The sequence below is a fragment of the Micromesistius poutassou genome, assembly GCF_964030765.1.
Source record: "Micromesistius poutassou genome assembly, chromosome: 11".
NCBI classification, from domain to species: Eukaryota; Metazoa; Chordata; class Actinopteri; order Gadiformes; family Gadidae; genus Micromesistius; species Micromesistius poutassou.
The window spans coordinates 9,540,752-9,565,159 of NC_140281.1; the positions used below are offsets into that span (position 1 = coordinate 9,540,752).

General features: G+C 46.1%; 1 protein-coding gene across 4 annotated transcripts in view; it reads left to right on the forward strand.

Annotated features, from left to right (window-relative positions):
* tpk1 (thiamin pyrophosphokinase 1) overlaps positions 1 to 24,408 on the forward strand; it is a 91,764-nt gene that overhangs the window by 46,749 nt on the left and 20,607 nt on the right. For all 4 annotated transcript variants that reach the window (XM_084474901.1, XM_084474898.1, XM_084474899.1 and 1 more), the window contains one exon: positions 5,174 to 5,282. In XM_084474901.1, coding sequence (XP_084331027.1) covers positions 5,174 to 5,282 — 109 coding nt within the window. The remainder of the gene's footprint in view (positions 1 to 5,173; positions 5,283 to 24,408) is intronic.

Genomic DNA, 24,408 nt, shown 5'->3' on the forward strand with positions numbered 1-24,408 from the left:
GGAGAACAGGCTGTATGTCAAGGCGGAGAAGTGCGAGTTTCACGTCCCATCCATTTCCTTCTTGGGGTATATAATCAGCCAGGGCCAGGTAGAAATGGATCCCTCTAAGGTCTCTGCGGTGGCCGAGTGGCCCCCTCCCTCAACCCGCAAGAGATTGCAACAGTTCCTTGGCTTTGCCAATTTTTACCGTCGCTTTATCCGTGGTTACAGCCAAATCGCGGCACCCCTCACGGCCTTGACTTCCACCAAGAGTCCCTTTGCTTGGACGCCGGAGGCGGAGACCGCCTTTCAGGGCCTCAAACAGCGGTTCGTATCCGCTCCCATCCTCACTCAGCCTGATCCTTCACTCCAGTTCGTGGTGGAGGTCGACGCCTCGGACACCGGAGTGGGCGCGGTGCTCTCCCAGCGTTCTTCCGCCGACCACAAGCTCCATCCTTGCGTCTTCTTCTCTCGAAGGTTGTCCCCGCCGGAGCGCAATTATGATGTAGGCAACCGAGAGCTCTTAGCGGTCAAGCTGGCCTTGGAGGAGTGGCGACATTGGTTGGAGGGCGCGGAGCTTCCTTTCATAGTTTGGACCGACCATCGCAATCTCGCGTACATCCAGTCTGCAAAGAGGCTAAATTCCCGTCAGGCCAGGTGGGCCTTATACTTTGGTCGGTTCAACTTTTCCCTCACCTACCGTCCCGGCTCCCAGAATGTCAAGCCGGATGCTCTGTCCCGCCTGTACTCTCCCGAGGACCCCGGCACTGACCCCGAGACCATTCTGCCACCCACTTGCCTCATTGCCACTCTCACCTGGGAGGTGGAGTCCGCGGTTCGTCTGGCGCAGAGGCAACAGCCGGATCCCGGTCTCGGCCCCCCTAACCGTATGTTCGTTCCTGACGCGGTAAGGTCTAGAGTACTGACCTGGGCGCACTCCTCCCGGCTTACCTGCCACCCAGGTATCACCCGCACCTTGGACTTCATCCGTCGGCGTTTTTTGTGGTCCACCATGGACCAGGATGTCCGCTCATTTATTTCGGCGTGTGCAACTTGCGCCCGGAACAAGACCTCGACCCGCCCCCATTCCGGTTTACTACAGCCCCTACCCATCCCTAGCCGTCCCTGGTCACACATCGCCCTTGACTTCGTCACCGGTCTACCCACGTCAGAGGGCAATACCACCATCCTTACCGTGATAGACCGTTTCTCAAAGGCCGCCCACTTCATCGCTCTTCCCAAGCTTCCCTCCTCAAGGGAGACCGCCGACCTCCTGGTCAAACATGTGTTCTGTCTGCATGGCATCCCCGCAGACATCGTTTCAGACAGAGGTCCCCAGTTCACGTCACAGGTATGGCGGGCATTCTGCAAGGCTCTTGGCGCCACTTCCAGCCTCTCCTCTGGGTTTCACCCCCAGTCCAACGGTCAATCTGAGCGAGCCAACCAGGAGATGGAGGCGGCACTCCGCTGCATCACCCACGCCAGCCCCACCACCTGGAGCTCTCAGCTGCCCTGGGTTGAATACGCCCATAACACACTGTTGAACGCATCCACAGGGTTATCCCCATTCATGGCCTCCCTGGGTTACCAACCTCCTCTGTTCCCTGATCTGGAGGAAGAGATTGCTGTCCCTTCGGTCCAAACCCATCTGCGCAGATGCCGGCGCATCTGGAAACGGACACGCACTGCACTACTCCATGCATCCTCTCGCTCCCAACTTCAGGCTAATAAGCGGCGTCGACCTGCGCCAGAGTACGCCCCCGGGCAAGGGGTTTGGTTGCGGGCTAAGGATCTTCCCTTGAAGGGGATTCCTCCCAAACTCTCCCCACGCTTCATCGGCCCCTTCACCATATCCAAGGTGGTCAATCCCTCTGCGGTTCGCCTGAACCTCCCCCCCGCACTCCGCCGCATCCACCCCACCTTCCATGTTTCGCAGATCAAGCCAGTCGCTACCAGTCCGTTGTCCCCCCCCATCCCACCCCCACCTCCGCCAAGGGTGATTGATAATCATCCAGCCTGGACGGTCCGTCGACTCCTGGATGTGCGGCGCCGTGGGCGGGGTCACCAGTACCTCGTCGATTGGGAGGGGTACGGTCCTGAGGAGCGCTCCTGGGTTCCCCGGAACCGCATCTTGGACCCATCTCTCATCCAGGACTTTCTCCAGGATCACCCGGCTGTGCTTGGGCGTCCGCCGAGAGGCGTCCGTCGAGGGGGGGGTACTGTTACGCCACGTCCCGCTACACGGTCCAACACCCACCTCTAGTGGCTGCTGGGCGTAACTGGTCCTCCTTCCCGCAACCCACCTGTGGGCAATCCCCAATCTACATTCGCTACTTAAGCCGGGGTTCCCCAATCAGCCGGCGCCAGTTCGTTGTTCCCCTAGCCTACTAGCAGTTCGCAACCAGCCAGCCTGTCTACTCGTTCCTCGTCCCGCCTGCACCATCGTTCTCCCGGTACCAGACCCCGCCTGCCTGACTACTCGTCCCTCGCCCCGCCTGCACGATCGCCCTCCCGGTACCAGACCCCGCCTGCCTGACTACTCGTCCCTCGCCCCGCCTGCACGATCGCCCTCCCGGTACCAGACCCCGCCTGCCTGACTACTCGTCCCTCGCCCCGTCTGCACGATCGCCCCCCTGGTTCCAGATCCCCCGCCTGCCTGACTACTCGTCCCTCGCCCCGCCTGCACGATCGCCCTCCCGGTTCCAGATCCCCCGCCTGCCTGACTACTCGTCCCTCGCCCCGCCTGCACGATCGCCCTCCCGGTTCCAGACCCCCGCCTGCCTGACTACCCGTCCACTGTCTAGCCCTTGCCCACCTGATTGCCTGCCCAGTACCAGACCCCCGCTCGCCTGACTTCCCGATTGCTCATCCAATAAATTCCTTTACCTTTTACCCTGTCTCCGCCTCCCTGTGTCCAGCATTTGGGTCCCAGTCTTGTACCGTAACACGCGGAGTGATACTGGACTCTGTAAACTGAACGGGCGTCATAGCTGTGTGTATACGCGCAATATACAACAGTTGGGAACCAATCAGATCGCTTGATTTAAGCCACCCGTTTTATAAATATATATATATATACACACATATATATACATATATACACACATATATACATATATATACACACACATATACATATATATATATACACACATATATACACACATATATACACACATATGTATATATATATATATATATATATATACACATACACACACACATATATATATACACATATATATATATAAATATCCAAAGTGAATAAGGCAGTTTTGTCATTTGCCGTAGTTTGAGGCGGTTGTTTTCTGCCTCTAATTTTCCCATAGTCTTCGGATTGCTGGTGAATCTGGAAACCCATATTTAGACTTTATCTGTTTTTCCTCTGCTACTCTCTCTATTCCTTCCCTATTTGTTTCCCTCCCTCTCCACCTGTACTAGTTTCAGAACCATAATGGAGTGTGTGGTGGGGGGGGGGGGTGGGGGGGTCTGGCCCTAGAGTGACTGTGAGGGGGGGTGTCGGAACTATCGGGGTGTTGAGAGGGACCCCTGCTTTGTTTACCTGCTGCCCTTGTTTACCTAATGAAGCACAGCGGGACGCGTGTTTAAATGATAAAGGGAGTCAACCGAGAAACTAACTCATCCCACAGTTCACGGCGCCAACACATGGTACAGGCAGAAATACAAATAGTATAACTCATAAGGCACAATGTGGAATTGGGAGGGGGAGGAGGGGAATTAAACAATTATAACAATAACAGTGCTCGCACGCATGGCCATCGGTCATTGTGGCGTGACTGCTTTTAATGGTGTGTGGGTTTGTGGTTATGTGCTTGTTCCCATAAACAATACATTTGAAATGTTTTTCTAATCATTATCATTCTTTTTTTTTTACCACTTTCGCACATTCCGAGGAACACTGAAACTGCACATAAACAGAACTCAGCCATGCGAACATCTTCATCTACATTACCAAAAAAACACCAACAGTTTATCATTCCTGCCCCTCTGGCTCTGTGGCGCCATGAAACAATTCAGAGGAGAGAGTGTGTTGATTTTGTGTGTGTGTGTGTGTGTGTGTGTGTGTGTGTGTGTGTGTGTGTGTGTGTGTGTGTGTGTGTGTGTGTGTGTGTGTGTGTGTGTGTGTGTGTGTGTGTGTGCGCATTGAATATGTATGTAAATGTTTATATGCACCTATACACGTGAGTGTGTGGGTCTCTGTGTGCATTTTCGTGTTGATGAGTGCATCATCATGGGAGTCTAAATACATAGATTATTCTTTACTTAGATCAGTGGTTCTCACATGGTCTAGCCTCAGAACCTCAGAACCTCGAAACCTCAGTCAGCAGTCATGAAGTCACGCCCAAAATCGTAAATACAATATTTAATTTTAAATATTGCATTAATGAAAAATGCCTTCATGTAATGTTAAAAATGTGGAGCAAACAAACAGCTGCAACAATCAGGGCTAAACACAATGAAATAGTAAGCAGTTGAAAGATGGAATAACATTGCCAAACTAGTTAAAGATTAAGGTTTGGCATATGCACTGCAACCCACCTCAAAATGCCATCGTGACCCACCAGTTGAAATTTGCTGACTTAAATGAACTACAGGTGAAGGCTTTGAGTGTAGGACCACCTTGACAACACAACATAATGATCCCGGTCTGGGTTTGGACACGCACCTACCAGTGTGACCCTGAGCCCTGCTTTGTAGTGGAGATCTGGTTTATGTGATACTGTAGGATTGACCAAAATAGAGAATTAAGTTATCCTCTAAAAAATAGTCAGCATGAAAGCGGGTCACTGGCAGACACTGGCTAGACGCTGATAATCACTTATTTTAATCAGTCTCTTCTACAGGGAATGTGCACTGTGGAATGTGTTTCCATTGAGAAGTGAAGCCTTTCAAAAATAGTGCATATATTTGTATATATATATATCTATATATATATATATAGATATATATATATCCTGATCGTTTACTTTTTATTTATAAACGTGTTGGAATATATTCCCCCTCCACATGTACATGCTCCACACACACACACACACACACACACACACACACACACACACACACACACACACACACACACACACACACACACACACACACACACACACACACACACACACACGTGGTGAAGGCGCAGTCACAGTGTTTTATTTATTTGTGTGTGTGTGTTCAGGGCTCCCACAGACTAGAGGTGGACACAGGCCTGGAGGGGCAGTGGTGCAGCCTGATCCCAGTTGGCGGCCCGTGTCGAACACACACCACCGGACTCAAGTGGAACCTGAGTGAGTGAGACACACACACATGCCCCACATGTCATTCCTATCTGCATGCATGCGCTATAGCTGCCTTGACACTCTGAGCTGTTTTGAATATCTGGAAACTCAAGCGCTGAGGTAAAACCCCCTGTGCAAACTTTGAAAAAAGTATTTTTCAACCTGGTATTTCCACATTGGAATTGAGTTCATTAGAGAAATGGAGGTTCACCACTTATGATTTAAACAACTTGGCTCAGAGGAAGGCTGGAAGAACTAAAGAACTGATGAGCTAGACTTCTATCTTGACCGGGCAACATGGCTGTCAGCTCTTCAGCATTCAAACGTTCATTTAGAAGCCAGCCATTGACGCCCTTCAGCCACAGTGTGGGACTTGTTATGTTGGGAGAAATGTGACAATGTTGCTTGCCCATCGTAGCCTCAAACTACCCCCCCCTCCCTTCCCCATCCACCCTGAGGATCCTGGGGGTCTATCCCTGTCGTAATCCCCGCGCCCAGCTGTGATTTTAATTGGCAGGGACCCACCTCTTCACTCAGACACACCGTCTGTCACAGGTGTCACATAATGGCCTCCATGTTGGTGTCCACACTGTGTGTGTGTGTGTGTGTGTGTGTGTGTGTGTGTGTGTGTGTGTGTGTGTGTGTGTGTGTGTTTATGGTTTTAGTGTGTGTGTTTATGTTTGCGTGACGTGTGTGTTCATTAACTGCCCGGGTTGTTGACCAGCTTAAATGTGCTGTATATTTACTCTGCACACCTGTCGTAATTGTAATGAGCATGAATTCATACATTACAATCCTATGTAGAGTAGCTTGGTAATAGGATGCATAATTAATCACATGGATAATTAGCAAGTGTAGAATTTATGATTTCCCTGTGGAATGAATCGACTCAGTATGCCGAAAAAACAACTCATTCTGGAAAATATGAAAGGAACACATTTACTTTGTGATAGTTGTCTTTGCTAAATGCACTATTTTCTTGACGTTGGAGTACACAGTGTGTGTGTCTGTCTGTTTGCATACATCGTATACCTTTGCTGACAACTCACCTGCTCTTGTGCATAGGTTTGTGCTTTTGTGTGTGATAATGTGCTCCATCGCTCTCGTGTGTGTGTGTGTGTGTGTGTGTGTGTGTGTGTGTGTGTGTGTGTGTGTGTGAGAGAGATCTGTAGGGGGACTTCATCTGTTTTGCGGCTGTATGCAAATATCTCCTATTCTATTTGATTCAGCGCGTCTGGGGAGCCCGCCGAGAAGAGTGCTCTTAAGCTGCTCTCGTGTGACACCCAGGCTCTTCAGAAGTCCATTGAAACGTTCCCCGCCCACACTCACGGTTCAAAGGGACGCCGCTGTGATGAAAAATATACGATGGGACCATAAAGAAGTTTGTGCGCTGACAGCTATTACCCTCTCAGGAGATTTCCCCCAAGCTTGTTTAAAACTCACTTTAAAGAATGAAAACTCGCTCCTCGCACCCTTCATGTTGTTTTGATCCCCAAAAAAGTGTGGATTTGGGGATGAGTCTACCACTGACTAAGCCCCCCCCAACCCGCACCACCCACCCGCCCTCCGTGCTTTGATTTGTATTTGAGAGAGGATGCGGCTTACAGTGTAACTGTCACATCGACTACGGTACGACGCAACCGAATGAAAGCCTGGTATTTATACCCGCGTGTCTCGCTTTCAATGTTAAACAGTCGCGTGTCGGTGACACGTAGTCTCTTTCCCTTTCTGTGCGTCTGCTCGGGGGAACTCTCCGATGAACAAGCTGATCGCTGAGAAGTCACAGCAAGCCAGCCAAGGCTCTGTGGGGGGAGAGATAGCTGGAAATAATGAGCTGCTACCGTTTAGCGCGAGCACATGGGTTTGAACCTCGTCTGTCAGGGTTTTTTAACCTGACAACGTGGCCTTTTTTAAACGCGATCACTACATCAAAGTGGATGTCGATGTCTGTATATCCTTATGTAGATATATATACTCTTACATTTACATTTACATTTAGGGCATTTAGCAGACGCTTTTATCCAAAGCGACTTACAATATGTACATTTGTCATAAGAAGGTGAAACAAATATTTTGCTGTCGGTACAGTAAGGATGTTCATAGAACCAAGTGCAAAGCACCCACAATCGCTAGGTTAACACATTCCCCTTATACAACAAAGATAGCTAGGATATAATGCTACATAACTAAGTACTATAACTAAATACGACGTACAACAAGTGCGTACATACGGTATACATAATTATGTGGAAACAGTTGTCATGTATCATCATCATATCTTAACGCCGGTATGAGCAAACAGCGGGATCATTGATGAGGCCCCTGGTATTTCAAAATGCTCTGAGTCCAGACGGACTGGCTGGACCCGACGACAGCGACCACCGGGGAGACGCTGGCGGTTGAGTGACGTTTGACTTTTCCCTGATAAATAAATAAATAAATAAATAAATAAATAAATGAATGAATGAATGAATACGACCACAGAGGCAGAAACGCTGCACTTCTCTTCCTTGAAGGGGTATAGGTCATATCTGAGGGGGAAAAAAACCAGCCAAACCACATCACGGTTGTCGTTGTTTACTTCTCGTAATGGCGGGAGTGCGGCGGTGTTGCGGTCGTTAGCGCGTGACAAGATACGGTCCGCAGCGTAACAAGATGCGGTCCGCAGCGTAATGATGCCGCCGCCGCCGCTACCCCCGCAGCAGGGGGGGTCCGGTGCGAGTTCGGACGGGGTCGATAACGAAGTGCCTTCGTCGCACTAAAATGGGAGGGGAGGGTAAGGGAGGAGGAGGGGAGGAGATGAGAGGAGGGGGAGGGGCACGTGTCCTGGCTGCCACTGCGTAATGAGGACAGCAGCAGTGGGCTAATGAGACACCCAGGTGGAGCGAGGGACGGATGGAGGGGGGCCGGTGGGAAAACACACTTGGCAAGCATGACATTGCTCGCTCTCTCGCTCTCTCTCGCCCCCTATCCTTCCCTGTCATTATTATATTTTGTACGTCCCTAACATTTCCCTAACAGTTCCACGGACATGTGAATGTTTCCCGAATCACCCTTTTGAGTTCAAATTCATTTGGCCGAATGAAACGGTCGACCGGCCTTACCTGTCTTTCTACCTACCTGCCCAGGCTGTCTGCGTGTGCTCTGACTGGGCACTCGCTGCACATGACCAGTCTTCCGCCAGACTAGGCAGACCTATCGCCAAAGCTAGCGAGCTAGTCATGCGATTAGGGCGACTGCCTGTGGAGGAATGGCCTTGAGGGAATTTTACAGTGGCACACTTCCAAAATCGACCATAGACCGACTGGTTTCTCCAAATGCCTGGCCTAGCTTAAACACAAATAATATTTGTTCATTAATTTCAGTCAAAATTATCCCGTCTTCCAAAATGCCCGGTCACACGCCGAATTCACGGCTTATATGGGCCGCACGCCCACACACACACTAGCAGGGAACGGGGGAGTAGCACTACGGGTTTCATGGTTAATAATGTGACATCCTCTCTTAGCATAATGTCGTATAACTCATCCAAGGAAGTCATTCAGCTCACCCGTACCTCGGGGGGCTGTTTTAACGATCCCACCAGGAATCGATTGTAAGCTCTCATCCCTCCTGTAGCGCATGGACGAGAGAGAGAGAGAGACATCGAGAGAGACATCGAGAGAGAGCGAGAGCGAGAGAGAGAGAGAGAGAGAGAGAGAGAGAGCGAAGAGGGGTATAGAGACACAGAGAGAGAGAGAGAGGGATAGCTTAGAGAGAAGATACTTGACGGAAGGGAAGGTGGGGGGGTAGAAGATGTGTGATGGAATGACAGTAGAGGAGAGAGAGAGAAGGGGAGAGAGAGAGAGAGTGTACAGAGACGACAGCCATGATGTTTATTTGTTGTCGGAGGAGGATGACGCACAGCAGGGGTGTTCAAAGATTAGGGAAACAGCGGCAAAAGTTTGTGCTTTAGCATTTGCACAACACAAACACACACAGGGTTTTAATTGTGCATCTGCGTCTGTGTGTGTGTTTGTATGTGTGCGTGTGTGTGTTTGTGTGTGGGTGTGTGTGTGGGTGTGTGGATCTGTGTGTGTGTGTGTGTGCGCGCATGCGTGCAAGCATTTTTTTGTATGATTCTATTTTTGTTTTAAGAAAAGTTATTTTCTTCCCTGCAATGGATTTCAGAGTTGCAGGCTATTTGAAGAAACATTATTCTCTGTTGAACCTTAGATAGCGGCCATTTTGTCACCCACCATCACCCCTGTGGTTCCCAACTGTGCTGGCCTCCTTATTATTGTATTTGTTGTTGTATTTATCTGATGATATCCTATGGTCCCAAAATAGACGGTCCCATTCCTGCTTCAGTCTAGAAATGTGAATTGCTCACCCACATACACATACTATGATACTACTGTATATGTGTATGCATATATTTATATAGTATTGTCTAACGGTAACAGACACCTCTCATATTTTCAGACTATATATATATACTAGAGTTTCCATGCGCAACCTCAAGTTGTAATTAAACCCATAGCTATAATGTGGAAACCCCAGTCGATAATGTAACAAATTTAAAAAAAGTATAACATTTTGGTTCACCTATTACGTAATGAAGCAAGCATAATGATTTTCTCCTTATCGCAATTTCTACAGTCTATAGCAGAACGTCTTACCTGGGAGATGACGGCAGGGCCATTATAACAGATGAAAGGGGGAGGGGGGGATATCAATATCGCAAGACATTGCGGGATGCAGGATCAATCTTGCCATTGTCTTTCAACGTTTGCGGCCGCGTGTGTGCAGTGTGTGTCTTCGCGTGCATGTGTGTTCGTGCGTGTGTGCATGTGTATGCGGTGTGTGCGTATGCACTGTCCTGCGCTGCCTTTGTCTTGAGTAACTTGTCCAACAGGCCTGCTATTATAGTAGTATTATAATACTAAGATATATATGTCAATGGTAGACACCTGTCATATTTTCTGACTATATACATTGTTAGACGTAAATAGTAACGTAATAGTAACAGACACCTCATATTTTCAGACCATATATATATTTTAAAATATATATATACATTCCAATCAATCTCTATGGCACCGACTCAAGCAGTGCAGCTGAGTGTATTCCTCTTCCCCTCAAAGAAATACGAGAGCAATCCAGTGGACTCTGACTAAGCAAATGACTGCTGACCCTGACTCAGGACCGATTCCAGCCGCTACTGTGGTGAACGGCCACGAAGTTAAGGGCTGCCAATTGGCTGTTCCCACTTTCAAAACATCCACTCAATGGAAAGGTCTGCAGATTGTAAGGGCTCTAATTCCCTCCAATGATTAGGACTAATGGTATGCGTTAGGGATGTTAAAAATGTGTCGACTCAACGATCGATTCTCGACTCGTGCTCAAATCGACTCGAAATAGAAATCGGAAAATCGTTTTTTTTATATATTTATTTTTTTATATGTATAAACTTCTTAAATGTCCTGTTCAAACCGTTGCAACAACTTTCTGTTTTCAAAATAACCAATTCAAAATTATAGCCGGAGATATGCTGCCCATAAGCGTAGTCGAGGCGAAGGGGTTCCTCGATCTGATCGCATTTCTCGAGCCAGATTACACCGTGCCATGTCGCCAAGCTGCTTTAACACATGGACTTACAACTGTTTATGACTGCGGCTGGAGAAAATGTACAGCGAAGGAGCAGGCTCTCTCCGTGAGATCCTGTCCTTAGCGGCATTAGGCTATGTAGCTTAAATAATGACATAATCAGGCCGTATAGAATGCAACATGTTTAATACTCTAACTTTCAAATTGATGCGAAAAAACATGAACGTCTGATTCGCAATATCAAGGCATACTGTTACCAGTAGCGTATGTGTGTGCACGAGAATGGCAGTGTGTGTGTCAGCAGGTGAGCGGACAAGCGAGGAGAGCGAGCGGTAGCGTATGTCAGTCTAGTGAAGAAACGAATGAGTCCGGTTGGCAAATCTTTTTTTCGTAGGATGGTAGGGGCAAGTACCGCCTTTTTCGCCTCTGATTGGTTAGAAGGGCTCTTCTCCGATTGGTTATGGCACAGGGCAGGCTGTCGGCTAGTCTACTGTTACGGCCACCTTGGCCTTTCAGTTGTCATTGTGTGTGTGCTACTCGTTTTGTCTGTCTTTTCTCTCATAGGCCTGGTCCTGCATGTTCCAGGATGGGGGTGTGCCCGCGTAGGGGGCGTGTCCTCGTGAACCGGTTGAAAGGGGCCTGGCCTCTGAGAGACGGCGGTGGGAGATTTTGATTTGTGTTTGCGCCACGATTGTTGGGATCATTTTTGATGCATGCTTTTCACGCAATTAAAACAAGAAACGTGGATTGTCTCCTGCCCCGTTTCTTTGTTACATTGAGCCGCGTAACAAATGGGGGCTCGTTCCAAACTGGGTTTTCCGCCGTGACACAGAGGTCTGTGTTACCTGCGGCGTTGTTCTTGGTGCATTACGCTGCGGCGGTACGTTTATCTGCACAGAAATGTCGGATATTGATTAATGGTGAGTTCAGCGATCTATTTGCGGGATCTTAACTATTCCTTTCAGGCTTGCGTATTTTATGGGACGTGTGGTTTATTATTTTTGAACAGTTCCTGTGGCGAGAGCATTTGTCTCGGGGGCACTCCGAGGCATTGGTGGAATCGCCAGTTTTCTGGTTGTTTTGCGATACCTGTGGGCTTAGTGCTTAATCCATCCCATCACAGGCCTGTTTGAAGCTCTACGTTTAGTTGGGGCGCCCCAGCCCCCCCCTCCCTGTACTGATAGTAGTCCTGATTATTACTGAGACAAAAAAGGGTTCAGCCGTAGACACAGCACAAAGGAAGTTTTGCATAATCTGTTGAACCCAAGGTTGCCTACATCAAAACATGGCAACTTTTGCATTCCTGCTGTAATCACTAAGAGAGTAAACAAAGGGAAACTTAGACGCACTGCTAACCTCTCAAATCTCATACCTATTCTCTCCAAACCCAAATCAACCTTAAAGCCTATCAATAACACCATCAGGATGGGTCTACTTAATGTTAGGTCTCTTAATAACAAATCTTTTTTAGTTAATGATTTTATTACCACTTCTCAACTGGATTTTATGTTTTTAACTGAAACATGGCTAGAACAAAATAACAGTGCAACCGTTCTGATAGAGACAGCTCCTCCCAACTATAACTTTTTTGATGTATGTAGATCTGGAAAAAGAGGTGGAGGGGTTGCTGCTATATTTAAAAATGTATTTCAGGGGAAACAGATGCTATTTGGTGATTTTCCATCATTCGAATACCTTTGTGTTGTATTGAAATGTTCCCCCAGAGTTCTCCTATTAATTATTTACAGGCCACCCACATACGCTGCAAATTTCTTCGATGACTTTACAGAATTATTGTCTAGCATCTCCACAGACTTTGACTCTCTAGTTATAACTGGTGACTTCAATTTTCATACTAATGATTTTAATGATAAGTGTGCAAAAAAACTTTCTACCATTTTGGACACATTTGAAATGTCTCAACATGTGAAAGAGGCTACTCATTGTAAGGGGCACACTCTAGACCTGGTTATCACAAAGGGTCTCAATGTTTCAGATCTCTCTGTGACTGATCCTTCACTGTCTGACCATTTCTGTGTTTTCTTTAATATATCTTTTATTCCCGACATACAGACAAAATCAAATACTGTCAAAAAACGGTATATCAATGAACATTCTAATGTACTTTTTAAAAAGGCCATCTCCTTGCTACCACCTCTCAACCCATGTTCTGCTGATGATCTTTTAGAAAACTTTAATTTGAAAATTTTGAAAGTCATAGATGTCATTGCACCTTATAAGGTTAAAACGATTTCTGGAAAGCAAAAGGCACCTTGGAGAAAAGTTGCTTTTGTAACAGCCCAGAAAAAAGAATGCAGGAAGGCTGAACGCATATGGCGTAAAACAAAACTTCATATTCACCATGACATCTATAAAGAGAGCCTCTGTGCCTACAATTTAGACTTAAAAAGTGCTAGAGAAACATTTTTCTCCAATATCATTAAAAACAATACTAATAATGCCAAAACCCTATTTACAACTGTTGACAGACTGACCAAGCCCCCAACACAAATTCCACCTGACCTTCATTCCACTCAGAAATGCAATGAGTTTGCAGCATTTTATACTGATAAAATTGAAGGCATCAGACGCGCCATCAATGTCTCCACTTTAAACAAAAATGCTGGACTACCACCATATCCAGGCAAAAGTAACATGGCAATGACATGCTTTAATGTCATAGACTCTAAAACTCTTGTGGAAACTGTGACACAACTGAAGCCATCCACCTGTTGCCTTGATACTTTACCTACCAACCACTTTAAGAATGTTTTTGACTGCCTAGCAATAGACATATTGCAAATAGTTAACAACTCTCTCCAATCAGGCACTTTCCCAAAAGCCTTAAAAACTGCAGTTATCAAACCCCTTTTAAAAAAGCGGAGCCTAGATGCCTCTATTATTAACAACTACAGACCAATATCAAATCTACCCTTCATAAGTAAAATCATTGAGAAAGTTGTTCTCCAGCAACTTAGTGACTTCCTGGCATCAACTGGTTGCTATGACACCTTCCAATCTGGATTTCGACCCCTTCACAGCACCGAGACTGCCCTTATTAAAGTTGTAAACGACATTCGTCTTAACACAGACTCTGGCAAAATCTCAATACTAATGCTACTAGACCTCAGTGCTGCATTCGACACTGTAGACCATACAATACTTTTGGACAGATTAGAAAACTGGGTGGGGCTTTCAGGCACAGTCTTAAATTGGTTTAGGTCCTACCTACAAAATAGGAACTACTTTGTTTCCATTGGCGACTTTGTTTCAGAATCAACAAACGTGACATGTGGAGTCCCACAAGGTTCGATCTTAGGACCCTCTCTATTCAACATCTACATGCTCCCACTAGGGCAGATCATGCAAAATAACAATATTGACCATCACTGCTATGCTGATGACACGCAAATCTATGTATCTCTATCACCAAATGACTATCAGCCCATTGATCTGTTGTGCCAGTGCATTGAGCAAGTCAAAGACTGGATGTGCCAAAATTTCCTTCAACTAAATGAGGACAAAACCGAGATAATTGTATTTGGTGCTAAAACCGAAAGGCTTAAAGTTACCCAACACCTTCAATCTCTGTCCCTGAAAACCTCAATCAAAGCCAGAAATCTAGGGGTTATCATGGATTCAGATTTACATTTCGACAGTCACATCAAATCAGTTACAAAATCTGCATATTATCACCTTAAAAACGTAGCAAGACTTAGAGGGCTCATGTCCACCAAAGACTTACAAACACTTGTACATGCCTTTATCACTAGCAAGCTTGATTACTGCAATGGTCTCCTTACAGGTCTCCCAAAAAAAACTCTAAGGCAACTACAGCTTGTTCAGAATGCCGCTGCTAGAGTTCTAACAAAGACCAAAAAATGTGAACATATTACACCAATTCTTAAATCATTACATTGGCTCCCTGTATGTCAGAGAATTGATTTTAAAATCATGTTGCTAACCTATAAATCCCTACATGGTTTAGGGCCAAAATATTTAACTGATATGCTTCCACTACATAAGCCTTCTAGGCCACTAAGATCCTCTGAGACCAATCTGTTAATTATCCCCAGAGTCAACACGAAGCATGGGGAAGCAGGATTTAGTTACTATGCAACAAATAGCTGGAATAAACTCCCTGAGGATTTAAGACTTGCCCCAACTCTGACAGCTTTTAAAACAAGACTGAAGACTTTTATGTTTGCTTTAGCTTTCTGCTAAATCTTAAATATTTATTATTTTAACTTTGCCTTTATTTTCTCACTTTCTAAAATGCATTTCTTTTAACTCTGCCTTTCTAAAATGTTTTTTAAACTTTGCCTTTATTTTCTATCTATTTTACTTTTTACTTAACTATTGTTTTCTTTTATTGTATGACAATGTTTATATGTGAAGCACTCTGAGTCTGCCTTGTGTATGAAAAGTGCTATATAAATAAAGTTGCCTTGCCTTGCCTTGCCTTAGTTAATTAAATTTGGTTAAAATTGGAATGGTCTTTGCTTATGTTATCGCTGGACTTCCCGGTTTAGTTTTCATGGTTTGGTTTTGTGGAATCTGTCTGATTCGTTCAGCTGGTGAGATGTGCACAAGCGCTTGAATAATGACTTCACTTGTTGCGCAATCGCTAGAATAATGACGTCACTCGTTGAAAAGTTTGTTGAAGAACCCTCCTTGGTTATCTTTAATGCGTTAACCAAGGACCAGTTAGTACGCTTGGCTGCCCATTATAGAATCGAACTTCCACTCAACTTAAGAGTTATGTAAAACTTTCGGTCAGGTTGGTGCATGAAAGGTCTGATTACCGCAACCGACTATAGTCCTACGTCTGATGAGGAGGATGAGGAAGAACCTCTCGATGATTCGGTTGAGGACGTTAGATACCCTTCGGTCGCAGACGAAGAGGAAGGTCCTCCGTCTCCTAAACCTGCGGCGATGCTGTCTTTTGAGCAGCAGAAAGAGTTGCTTCAAATGCAGCTTGATAATACTAAAATTCTGCATCAGTTGCTAGAGAGGCTCCGCTTCAGTGAGGAGAATGAACGCGCACGGAGATCATTAGAACACCAAAAGCTAGAGCTTGAAGCACAGCGGTTGGATCTCATTCGGCAGGGAAAAATAACATCACCTGGTGCAGCAGGTCCTAAGCTCGATATAGCAACTAGTCTACGCTTGCTTCCTTACTTTAATGAGAAAGACGTCGATACATTTTTTCTTCTGTATGAGCAGGTGGCTGACGCACAAGACTGGCCTGGTTCACACCGTGCGCTTATGCTGCAGAGCCGTCTCACAGGAAAGGCACAGTGAGCTTTCTCTGCGTTAACTGTTGAAGACTCCCGTCTTCAAGCTTCTGTGTTGCGGGCGTATGAATTGATTCCAGAGGCTTATCGTCAACGGTTTAGGAGTATGCGGAGACGTTCGGACCAAACAAGCGTTGCGTTTGCAAGAGAACTGCACCTGCAATGTCAGCGATGGTGTGTTGCTTGTAAGGTTAAGATGTATGATGATTTGATAGATTTAATTGTCCTTGAGCAATTCAAGAGCACATTGCCAGAGCGTGGTGCAACCTACGTTGCGGAGAAACAGGCTAAGAATGAGTCGGACTGTGTTGGTAGATGGAGTACGAGTTAACTCACAAGGCTCATATGCGCTCATCTAACATTCACAAGATTGATTTTTTTCTAGCAATAGAAGTGTAAACGTTGGTGCACATCAGGCTTCTGGAGTAGATCGCTCTACTCCAGAGGTATTAGATCTGACGCAGATCAGGGTTGCCGGTACTGTCGCGCAACTGGTCATTCAAAGTGGAGCTGTCCAGTGCTGAAAGCAAAATCAGAAGAGCGGTTTTCGGATGTGTCGGACATGTTGGCGGTGTCTTCTTCGAAGTTGAACGTCGAAGTTGGATTGAATTCCAGTTACTCTCCATTCATTTACAATGGATTTGTTTATTTAAAACGGTGATGACTTAATTTGGGTTAAAATTCTCCGTGACACAAGAGCATCAGAGTCATTCATACTGAGTCTGTTCTACCGGTTTCTTCCACTTCATGTTCTGGAAGATCTGTTAGTTTGGGGAATTGACCTCACTACTTGTGAAATTCCCTTACATAAAGTCATGTTGTATTCCGAGTTGGTTGAGGGGGAGCGTGAGTTGGGAATTCGCCCTGCCCTACCTGTTGACGGGGTCCAGGTGATACTGGGAAATAATTACGCAGGAGGACGTGTTTGGCAGACTATTCCTGTGTCAGTGGTGCCTCCTTCTCATCAGGTGAGAGATGAGACTGGGGATTGTTCAGAGCAGTTCCCTGAAGTGTTTCCAGCTTGTGCTGTGACCCACTCAGCTACTCGTGCTGTGGCGGAGGCCAAACAGGTCAAGGGGCCTGCAGAGAAGACTAGGTTTGCCTTACCAGATTTTCCATTGTATCTGTCATATGGAGACCTAGTGAAGGAACAACTTGCAGATCAGTCTCTCTGTTCTTTGTTTGAACATGCTGTCCCAGCTGACACTTTTGAGAAAACGGCTCATGGGTACCGTATAAAAGATGGGCTGCTTGTGAGAAAATGGACTCCGTCCACTGACACTTCGGTGGGGGAGCCATGGTTACAGGTTGTGGTACCTGCAACCGCTAGACGTGCAGTCATGAAAACCGCCCACGACATGTTGCGGCATTCTGGTGTGAGAAAGACCTATGACCGCCTTATCCGTCATTTTTTTGGGCCAAAATTGAAGAAGGACGTGGCTGCGTACATAAAAACTTGCCACGTCTGTCAGATGACTGGTAGGCCAAACCAGGTAGTTAAACCTGCGCCTTTGCAGCCAATACCGGTGGAGGCTGCCCCATTTGAGTATTTACAGTTGGACTGTGTGGGGCCTTTGCCTACCTTGAAAAGTGGGTGTAGGTATTTGTTGACCATCATGTGTCACGTTACTCGTTATCCTGCTGCCTACCCGATTACTACCAGGTCCATTGTGAAGGCCCTTTCCCAGTTTTTCTCAGGTTTCGGTATTCCAAAGGTCATTCAGACTGACCAAGGTTCTAATTTTATATCTCGTGTTTTTTCACAGGTCATGAGTCGGCTTCATATCAAGCATCACACTTCCTCAGCTTATCACCCTCAGAGCCAGCGTGCCCTTGAGCGTTTCCACCAGACGTGGCAGTCTCTGCTTCGTGCATACTGTTTGGAGTTGGGACAGGGCTGGGAAGAACGGCTTCCTTGGTTGCTACTTGCCTCTAGGGAGGTAGTGCGGGAGAGCACAGGGTTTAGCCCTAATGAGCTTCTCTTTGGCCGTTCGGTGCGTGGTCCTTTGGCTGTGCTTAAGGGTGGTGCAGGCCTCCAGGAGCCACCACTGACCTTAGGTGGCTATGTTAATGGTTTCAAGAGACATCTGTGCGAGGGCGTCAGTCACTTAGTTAGGAAAGGGGGTATGACAAGGACAGGTGCGTCCTGTTAGGCCTAAGACCTGGCCGTTGACCGGTACCCATCGCCCACAAGGAAAAGAGACTTAATGCGTTTCTTGGGCATGGTGGGTTTTACCGTGGTTTCTGTTCTAGTTTTCATTCGTTTTTTATTCGTTACATTTCTCGCTGCTTTCCATACCTTGTTCCCTCTGTGTAATTGTGTGACCTGCACTGCACACAGCTGGGCAAAATAGTGCAGTTTTATTCAATGCCTAAGTCGGCTTCTGTACTCTTTAATTGTAATTGTAATTTTATTTTTAGGACAGGGGCAATGCACAATAAAACATTGATCTTGCACAACAAGAAAATATGCATTGTGCCAGGTTTTAGCAGATTACTATTTTCCACCTGCAGTCCCTGGGCAGGTTGATGGTATAGTACACAAAACATAATAACAGTTCAAGTAAAATTACAATAAAATTATCAAGTTTACAGTTATTAACAGTAAATTAACAGACTCCTAGGATTTAAAACTAGGCTGCTGCCTCTCACCACACACACACACACACCCACACCCACACCCACACACACACACACTATAGATGTGTACACTCCTGTCCTGACTGTAACCAACGCTTAACAAGATGTGAGAAGGTGTGGGGACTTCTACATGAGATTATATCTGTTGGTAGAGTATTCCATTGAGTCATGGCTATACAGGAGAAGGATGACTTTCCAAATACAGTTTTGCGTTGGGGTACACTACACTCGCCCCTTGTTACAGATCTTGTTGTTCTTGATGACTTCTCAGAGCAGAGTGTAACATATTTTTTCAAAGGGGGAGCTACAGCATTATGAATAATTTTAAAAAGCAAGCAAACATTTGCATGCTTGATCAGGTTATATTTAAAATGTCATATTTGTTTAGTATGTGGCAGTGATGGTAAGGACGTGGCTTTTTATCATGGATTAATAGGACACACTTGGATTGAGTTTGTTTACTTCTGTTGCCGACAGCCTGCCCTGTGCCATAACCAATCGGAGAAGAGCCCTTCTAACCAATCAGAGGCGAAAAAGGCGGTACGTGCCCCTACCATCCTACGAAAAAAATATTTGCGTCCGGTTGTGTGAATAAAGTACCATCCTGTCAAGAATCGGTGGCCGCTTCATTCCGACCTATAAGCAGACCCACTGCCGGTCAAAGCACACAAAACACTAGAGATAGGGAACACAAGCTTGGCCCACTCTGCATTAATGTCGTTCAGATCGCATGAGGACTTCGCAGGCTGTGGAGAAATGCAATCCTCCATAGCAACGGAGTGCTGTCATCACATCTCGTCGCAGGCTTACGGCATCGATAAGAGGAGTGGTGTCAGCAGACTATTATTTAGACTAGGGGTGCACGATAATTATCGGGCCGATAACAGAACTTATTACGTTATTCCGATAAGTCCGATATCATGACGAATAGCCCCGATAACATAGCCTATATAATTTCAGTGCCCCGCTCCCACTAACGCTAAATGAAAGGTCTTATCGTAACCCTAAAAGTACACATCATACAATCAATTACAATACATGAGTTCACAGCTGCACGCGTATATAGAAAATGTTTATTTTTATCATTATGTTACACCTTTCCTGCTGTCGGCTCCCAGACCGTAGTCGAGAGCACAGGGGAGACGTCGATGTTCGGGGGTAACATCCTTCCCTTTGACCGGCAGTGGGTCTGCTTATAGGTCGGAATATGGTCAGAATGAAGCGGCCGCCGATTATTGGAAGGCTGTGTACTTTATTCTTAGTTTCACTAACTTTACAGTACACGTTTGCACAGACACAACCGGACTCGTTCATTACTTCACTAAACTGACACACGCTACCGCTCGCTCTCCTCGCTCATCCACTCACACTGCCATTCTCGCGCACACACATGCGCTAACTCTCGTAACACTTATTATTGACAGTAAGTAAGTATTATTAACAGTTAGCTGAACATTATAGGGTCCCGGCCTTCCACTCCCTGTTTTCTCAGTTAAACACAGAAATCAACTACATTTGTCCCAGTGTTTGTTAGATGTGAAATGAAGAAAAAAAAAGACTGTCTTTCTCCAGTAACGCAGCCGTTTGCGACGCCTTTCTTATTCGTCGTTTCTTCTATTTGTCTGTAACTCATGCTCCAATCTTTCATCGATCGATACGGATGTTGTGGATGCAATGGAATATATGATGCATCGCTGCAGAAACATTTAAGATGATCGCTATGAGTTCTGCCTATTCTGCCTCTGTTGCTGCAGTCAGACCAAAACACACCTGAGTGACAGGGGCCGTCGTGGACCCTATGTCGTATCCCGCCCCTTGCAAGTTCGCCCCCCTAAACCCCCCGTGCTGTCAGGACCACTGAAGTCAAAATATACAAATACACAAGAGAGAAATATGTTTTAAACCAATTTATTTTGTATTTGGCGGTATGGCTCTTTTCAGAGGAAGTTCCCTGTCTTTCCATGAGCTTCATGGAAAGCCAAGACAGGGAACAGCAGCATCCTCAGGGGATTACCCTCCCAGTTTAACTGGGAGAGCAAGCTAACTCTATACCCCCCTGGAACAGAGCAAGCAACAACGACAACAGTATGTCATTATTTCAAGTTAAACCACTTTGAGGTGGAGCTGGGGAGGAGGTGGGCAAAGCAGCAGCAGAGAAAGCCCAAAGCAGCAGCAGAGAAAGCAGTGAGAGTAAACAGACTGAAGCAGATTATATAAGGCGCCCTATTAAGAGAGGTCAATTGCGAGCGAGGACACGATTAGCTGAGTGGAAACAGCTGAAGAGGGCTGGGTTTGGCATAGCCAATAAGAAACTGACAGTGGGCTTGCCAGAACTAACGCAGAATGCTCAATTTCTGTCAGGACCACTGAAGTCAAAATATACAAATACACAAGAGAGAAATATGTTTTAAACCAATTTATTTTGTATTTGGCGGTATGGCTCTGTTCAGAGGAAGTTCCCTGTCTTTCCATGAGCTCCATGGAAAGCCAAGACAGGGAACAGCAGCATCCTCAGGGGATTACCCTCCCAGTTTAACTGGGAGAGCAAGCTAACTCTATACCCCCCAAACAGACCATACCAGGCAACCTCCCTGGCTTTCTCCAACTAAAAGCCAGTGGAGGAAGACCTACCAAATGAAGTGAGCCAATTCAATTTAAACAGGAACAATAACTATTTCCCCCAAACGGACCTACCAGGCAACCTGGCTTTTCTCAAATTAAAGCCAGTGGAGGAAGGCCTACCAATGAAAGAGCCAGTTAAACCAATTTAAATAGGAACTTTTTTTTTTTTTTTCCGACCTATGAAATCAGATAGGATGCGAAGCTAATAGAACAGAAAGTAAACAAGCTTTGAAGCCTTGAGGTTTAATACAACCAGCATCAGGGAGCAGCAGCAGCAGCACACATAGCTTTTTGAGCGTTCATAATCACCCGAGCGTCGGGCCGGAGGTAGTGTTCGTAAGCAGCTGAGGACCATCGCCCCATAGCCTTCAGTGTAGAGACAGGAGTAGAGGCCGTGGCAGTTGTAGCGGCCCCTATGCGCAGGGAATGTGCTGTATAGCGGTCCGGTGGAAGCCCGCAGTATTGGCAGAGCAGGCGAAGATGAGCTGCGAACCAAGCTCTGGACATAGGCTTTCCCTCCTGCGTAGCGAATAGTGGCTCCTGCTGACCAGCTTGAGGACGGCTCCTCAAGTAGACCAACATGGAAGATAAAGGACAAACGGAGTTAGATTCAGAGATTTAAAAAATCATTGATAAATCATTGATAAATAAATTATTGATCCTTCCTTATTCCTATCAGTTTTAGAATGCTTAAGAAATAAAGTGAAGTAGTGAGCTTTAATAGTAACATTGGAAATGGTGAGGTCGTGAGAAGGATCGAAAGATTCTGTGCGTGTGGAAAATTCGCCACCCCTGAGAAAACCATAAAAAGCTGTGAGCAGGACAGTTTCTAACAGTTGATCGGAATAAGCACCAAAGCACCCTTCCCTGAAACGTGCTATTCATTTTTGCAAAATATGTATTGTGAAGGGAAGACGTTGGTCGTTGCCTTGAGGTTTCTCTCTTTTAAGGCCATTAAGCAGGAGACAAATGGATGGATTCTCTAGTAGACTGATGGAGGATGGATCCAGACAGCGCAGGTGAAATTGGATGCCCGCGACCATGCCCTTGATGGAGGAAGGCTGCAGCTTTTGAGACTCATAACAGTGGACTATAAAAGCACTAACACAGGAAACATTGACTGGCAGAATCGCTACAGAGAAGGTGGCGCAAAGAGCTGAAGTGAGACCAGGCCGAGTCATACATTTTTAATGTGGATTTAGCTAAACCACCTCGCATATAGAAAGCAGCAGAGTTCAAAAACGGCGGGTTGCTTCTAGTCTAGCACTGTTTGGCTGAAAGGGGGGCATCCCAGACCAGATGGTGCTGCTTCTGGACACAGAAGGCAGAATTTCTGTAATTGAAACCGAGACAGTGAATCCGCAATTTGGTTATTTAAGCCGGGAATGTGGGCTGCACAAAAGTCAAAGTTACCCATGATTGATAACCATGTAAGGCGCCTGACAAATCTATTAATAAACGGGACTGATGAGTGCCGTTTATTAATGATGTTAACGGTTGACTCATTATCACAAAAGAACATAATTTGTTTCCTGGCCCATAGTTTGCCCTACAGAATACAGGCAATAACGATGGGGTACAATGCTGTAGATAATGGATTGACAGGTGTAGATAACAGCTCCTCTGGCCAAACGCTAGCAAACCATTGACCATTAAAAAAACAAAAAAAAACAACGGACGGCGCGGCATCTGTAAATAAATTCAGGGCTGGAGAGGATTCTAAAACATGAGAAAATGAGATGCCGTTCCAATTGTCCAGGAGCAGAGACCAGAACCTGAGCTTCGATCTACAACCTGCATCTAGGACAATGACGTTGTGCAGATTTTCAACACATTTAGAGAGGTCGAGAAGCCTGGAAATAAAGGATCTACCCTGATGAATTATACGCATAGCGAAATTAAGGTGTCCTAGCAGGGAGAGCAAATCTCTTTTGGAGAAGGACGAAGACTCCTGAGCCTCCCTCATAACCTTAAAGTCTTATGCAAATTAATTTCTCGAGGGTCAGCAAGGCTTGCATACGGTTAGAATCTAGAGTGATGACTAGAAATTTGATTACTTTAAGAGGGCCTAATGTTTTTTCTTCCGAAAGCGGAACACCCAAATTGGAAAAGGAGCGCTTAAGTGCAGAGATACAACAGTCTGGATTTGCATCTGGGAAATCCACGAGAAGAAATTGTCTAATAGATGGAGTACGAATGGCAGCCTGTCATTATTAAGAAGAATCCAGCACAGAGCCTCGGATAATGTGTCGAAGATCTTTGGACTACTGCGACAGCCGAAAGTTAGCCTTACTGAAAAGTACAACTTGTTCCTCCGCATGACACCGAATAAGTGCCACTGTGAAGGATGCAGAGGCATGACTTTAAAAGCGTCCGATATATCTGCTTTAGCGAGCCAGGCTCCCCGAGCTGCCTGTTTAATTAACTTAATAGCATCATCGACAGTACTGTAAAACAGAGAGAATGGAGCTAAAGGGATACAACTGTTGATGCTTTGCTCGGGGCCATTGTGAGGGGCCGACAGGTCAATGATTAAGCGCTTTTTCCCTGAATATTTGCGCGTGGCTATCCCTATCGGATTAATCCTAAATATTGGGAAGGGGAATTTATCAAATGGCCCAATCATAAAACCCTTCTTAGTCTCCTTCTCAAGCAAAGCATCAACCACATCAGGCTCTTTTGAAGCAGAAAGCAAGTTTTTACAGTCAAGAGAAACGTCAGGCAACCGTGACAAACCTGCAAAAAAACCATGAACAAGTCCTGTTATCAAGTAATTGACGAAACATTGGTTTGGATGATTTCTCAACACCCGTCCCAGCCCAGGGACGTTGATCAGGGTTGATGGCTTTATTGCTTCCTCTCCTTTTTCGAAAAGTGGGTTCGCCTCGGACACACAGATTTTGGATGGCTGTCCCCGCAGTAACTTAGGGCCATCAGGCTGACTCGGACCAGGCTTTGACTGGAGAGGCAAAGACTTCGAGCATAGG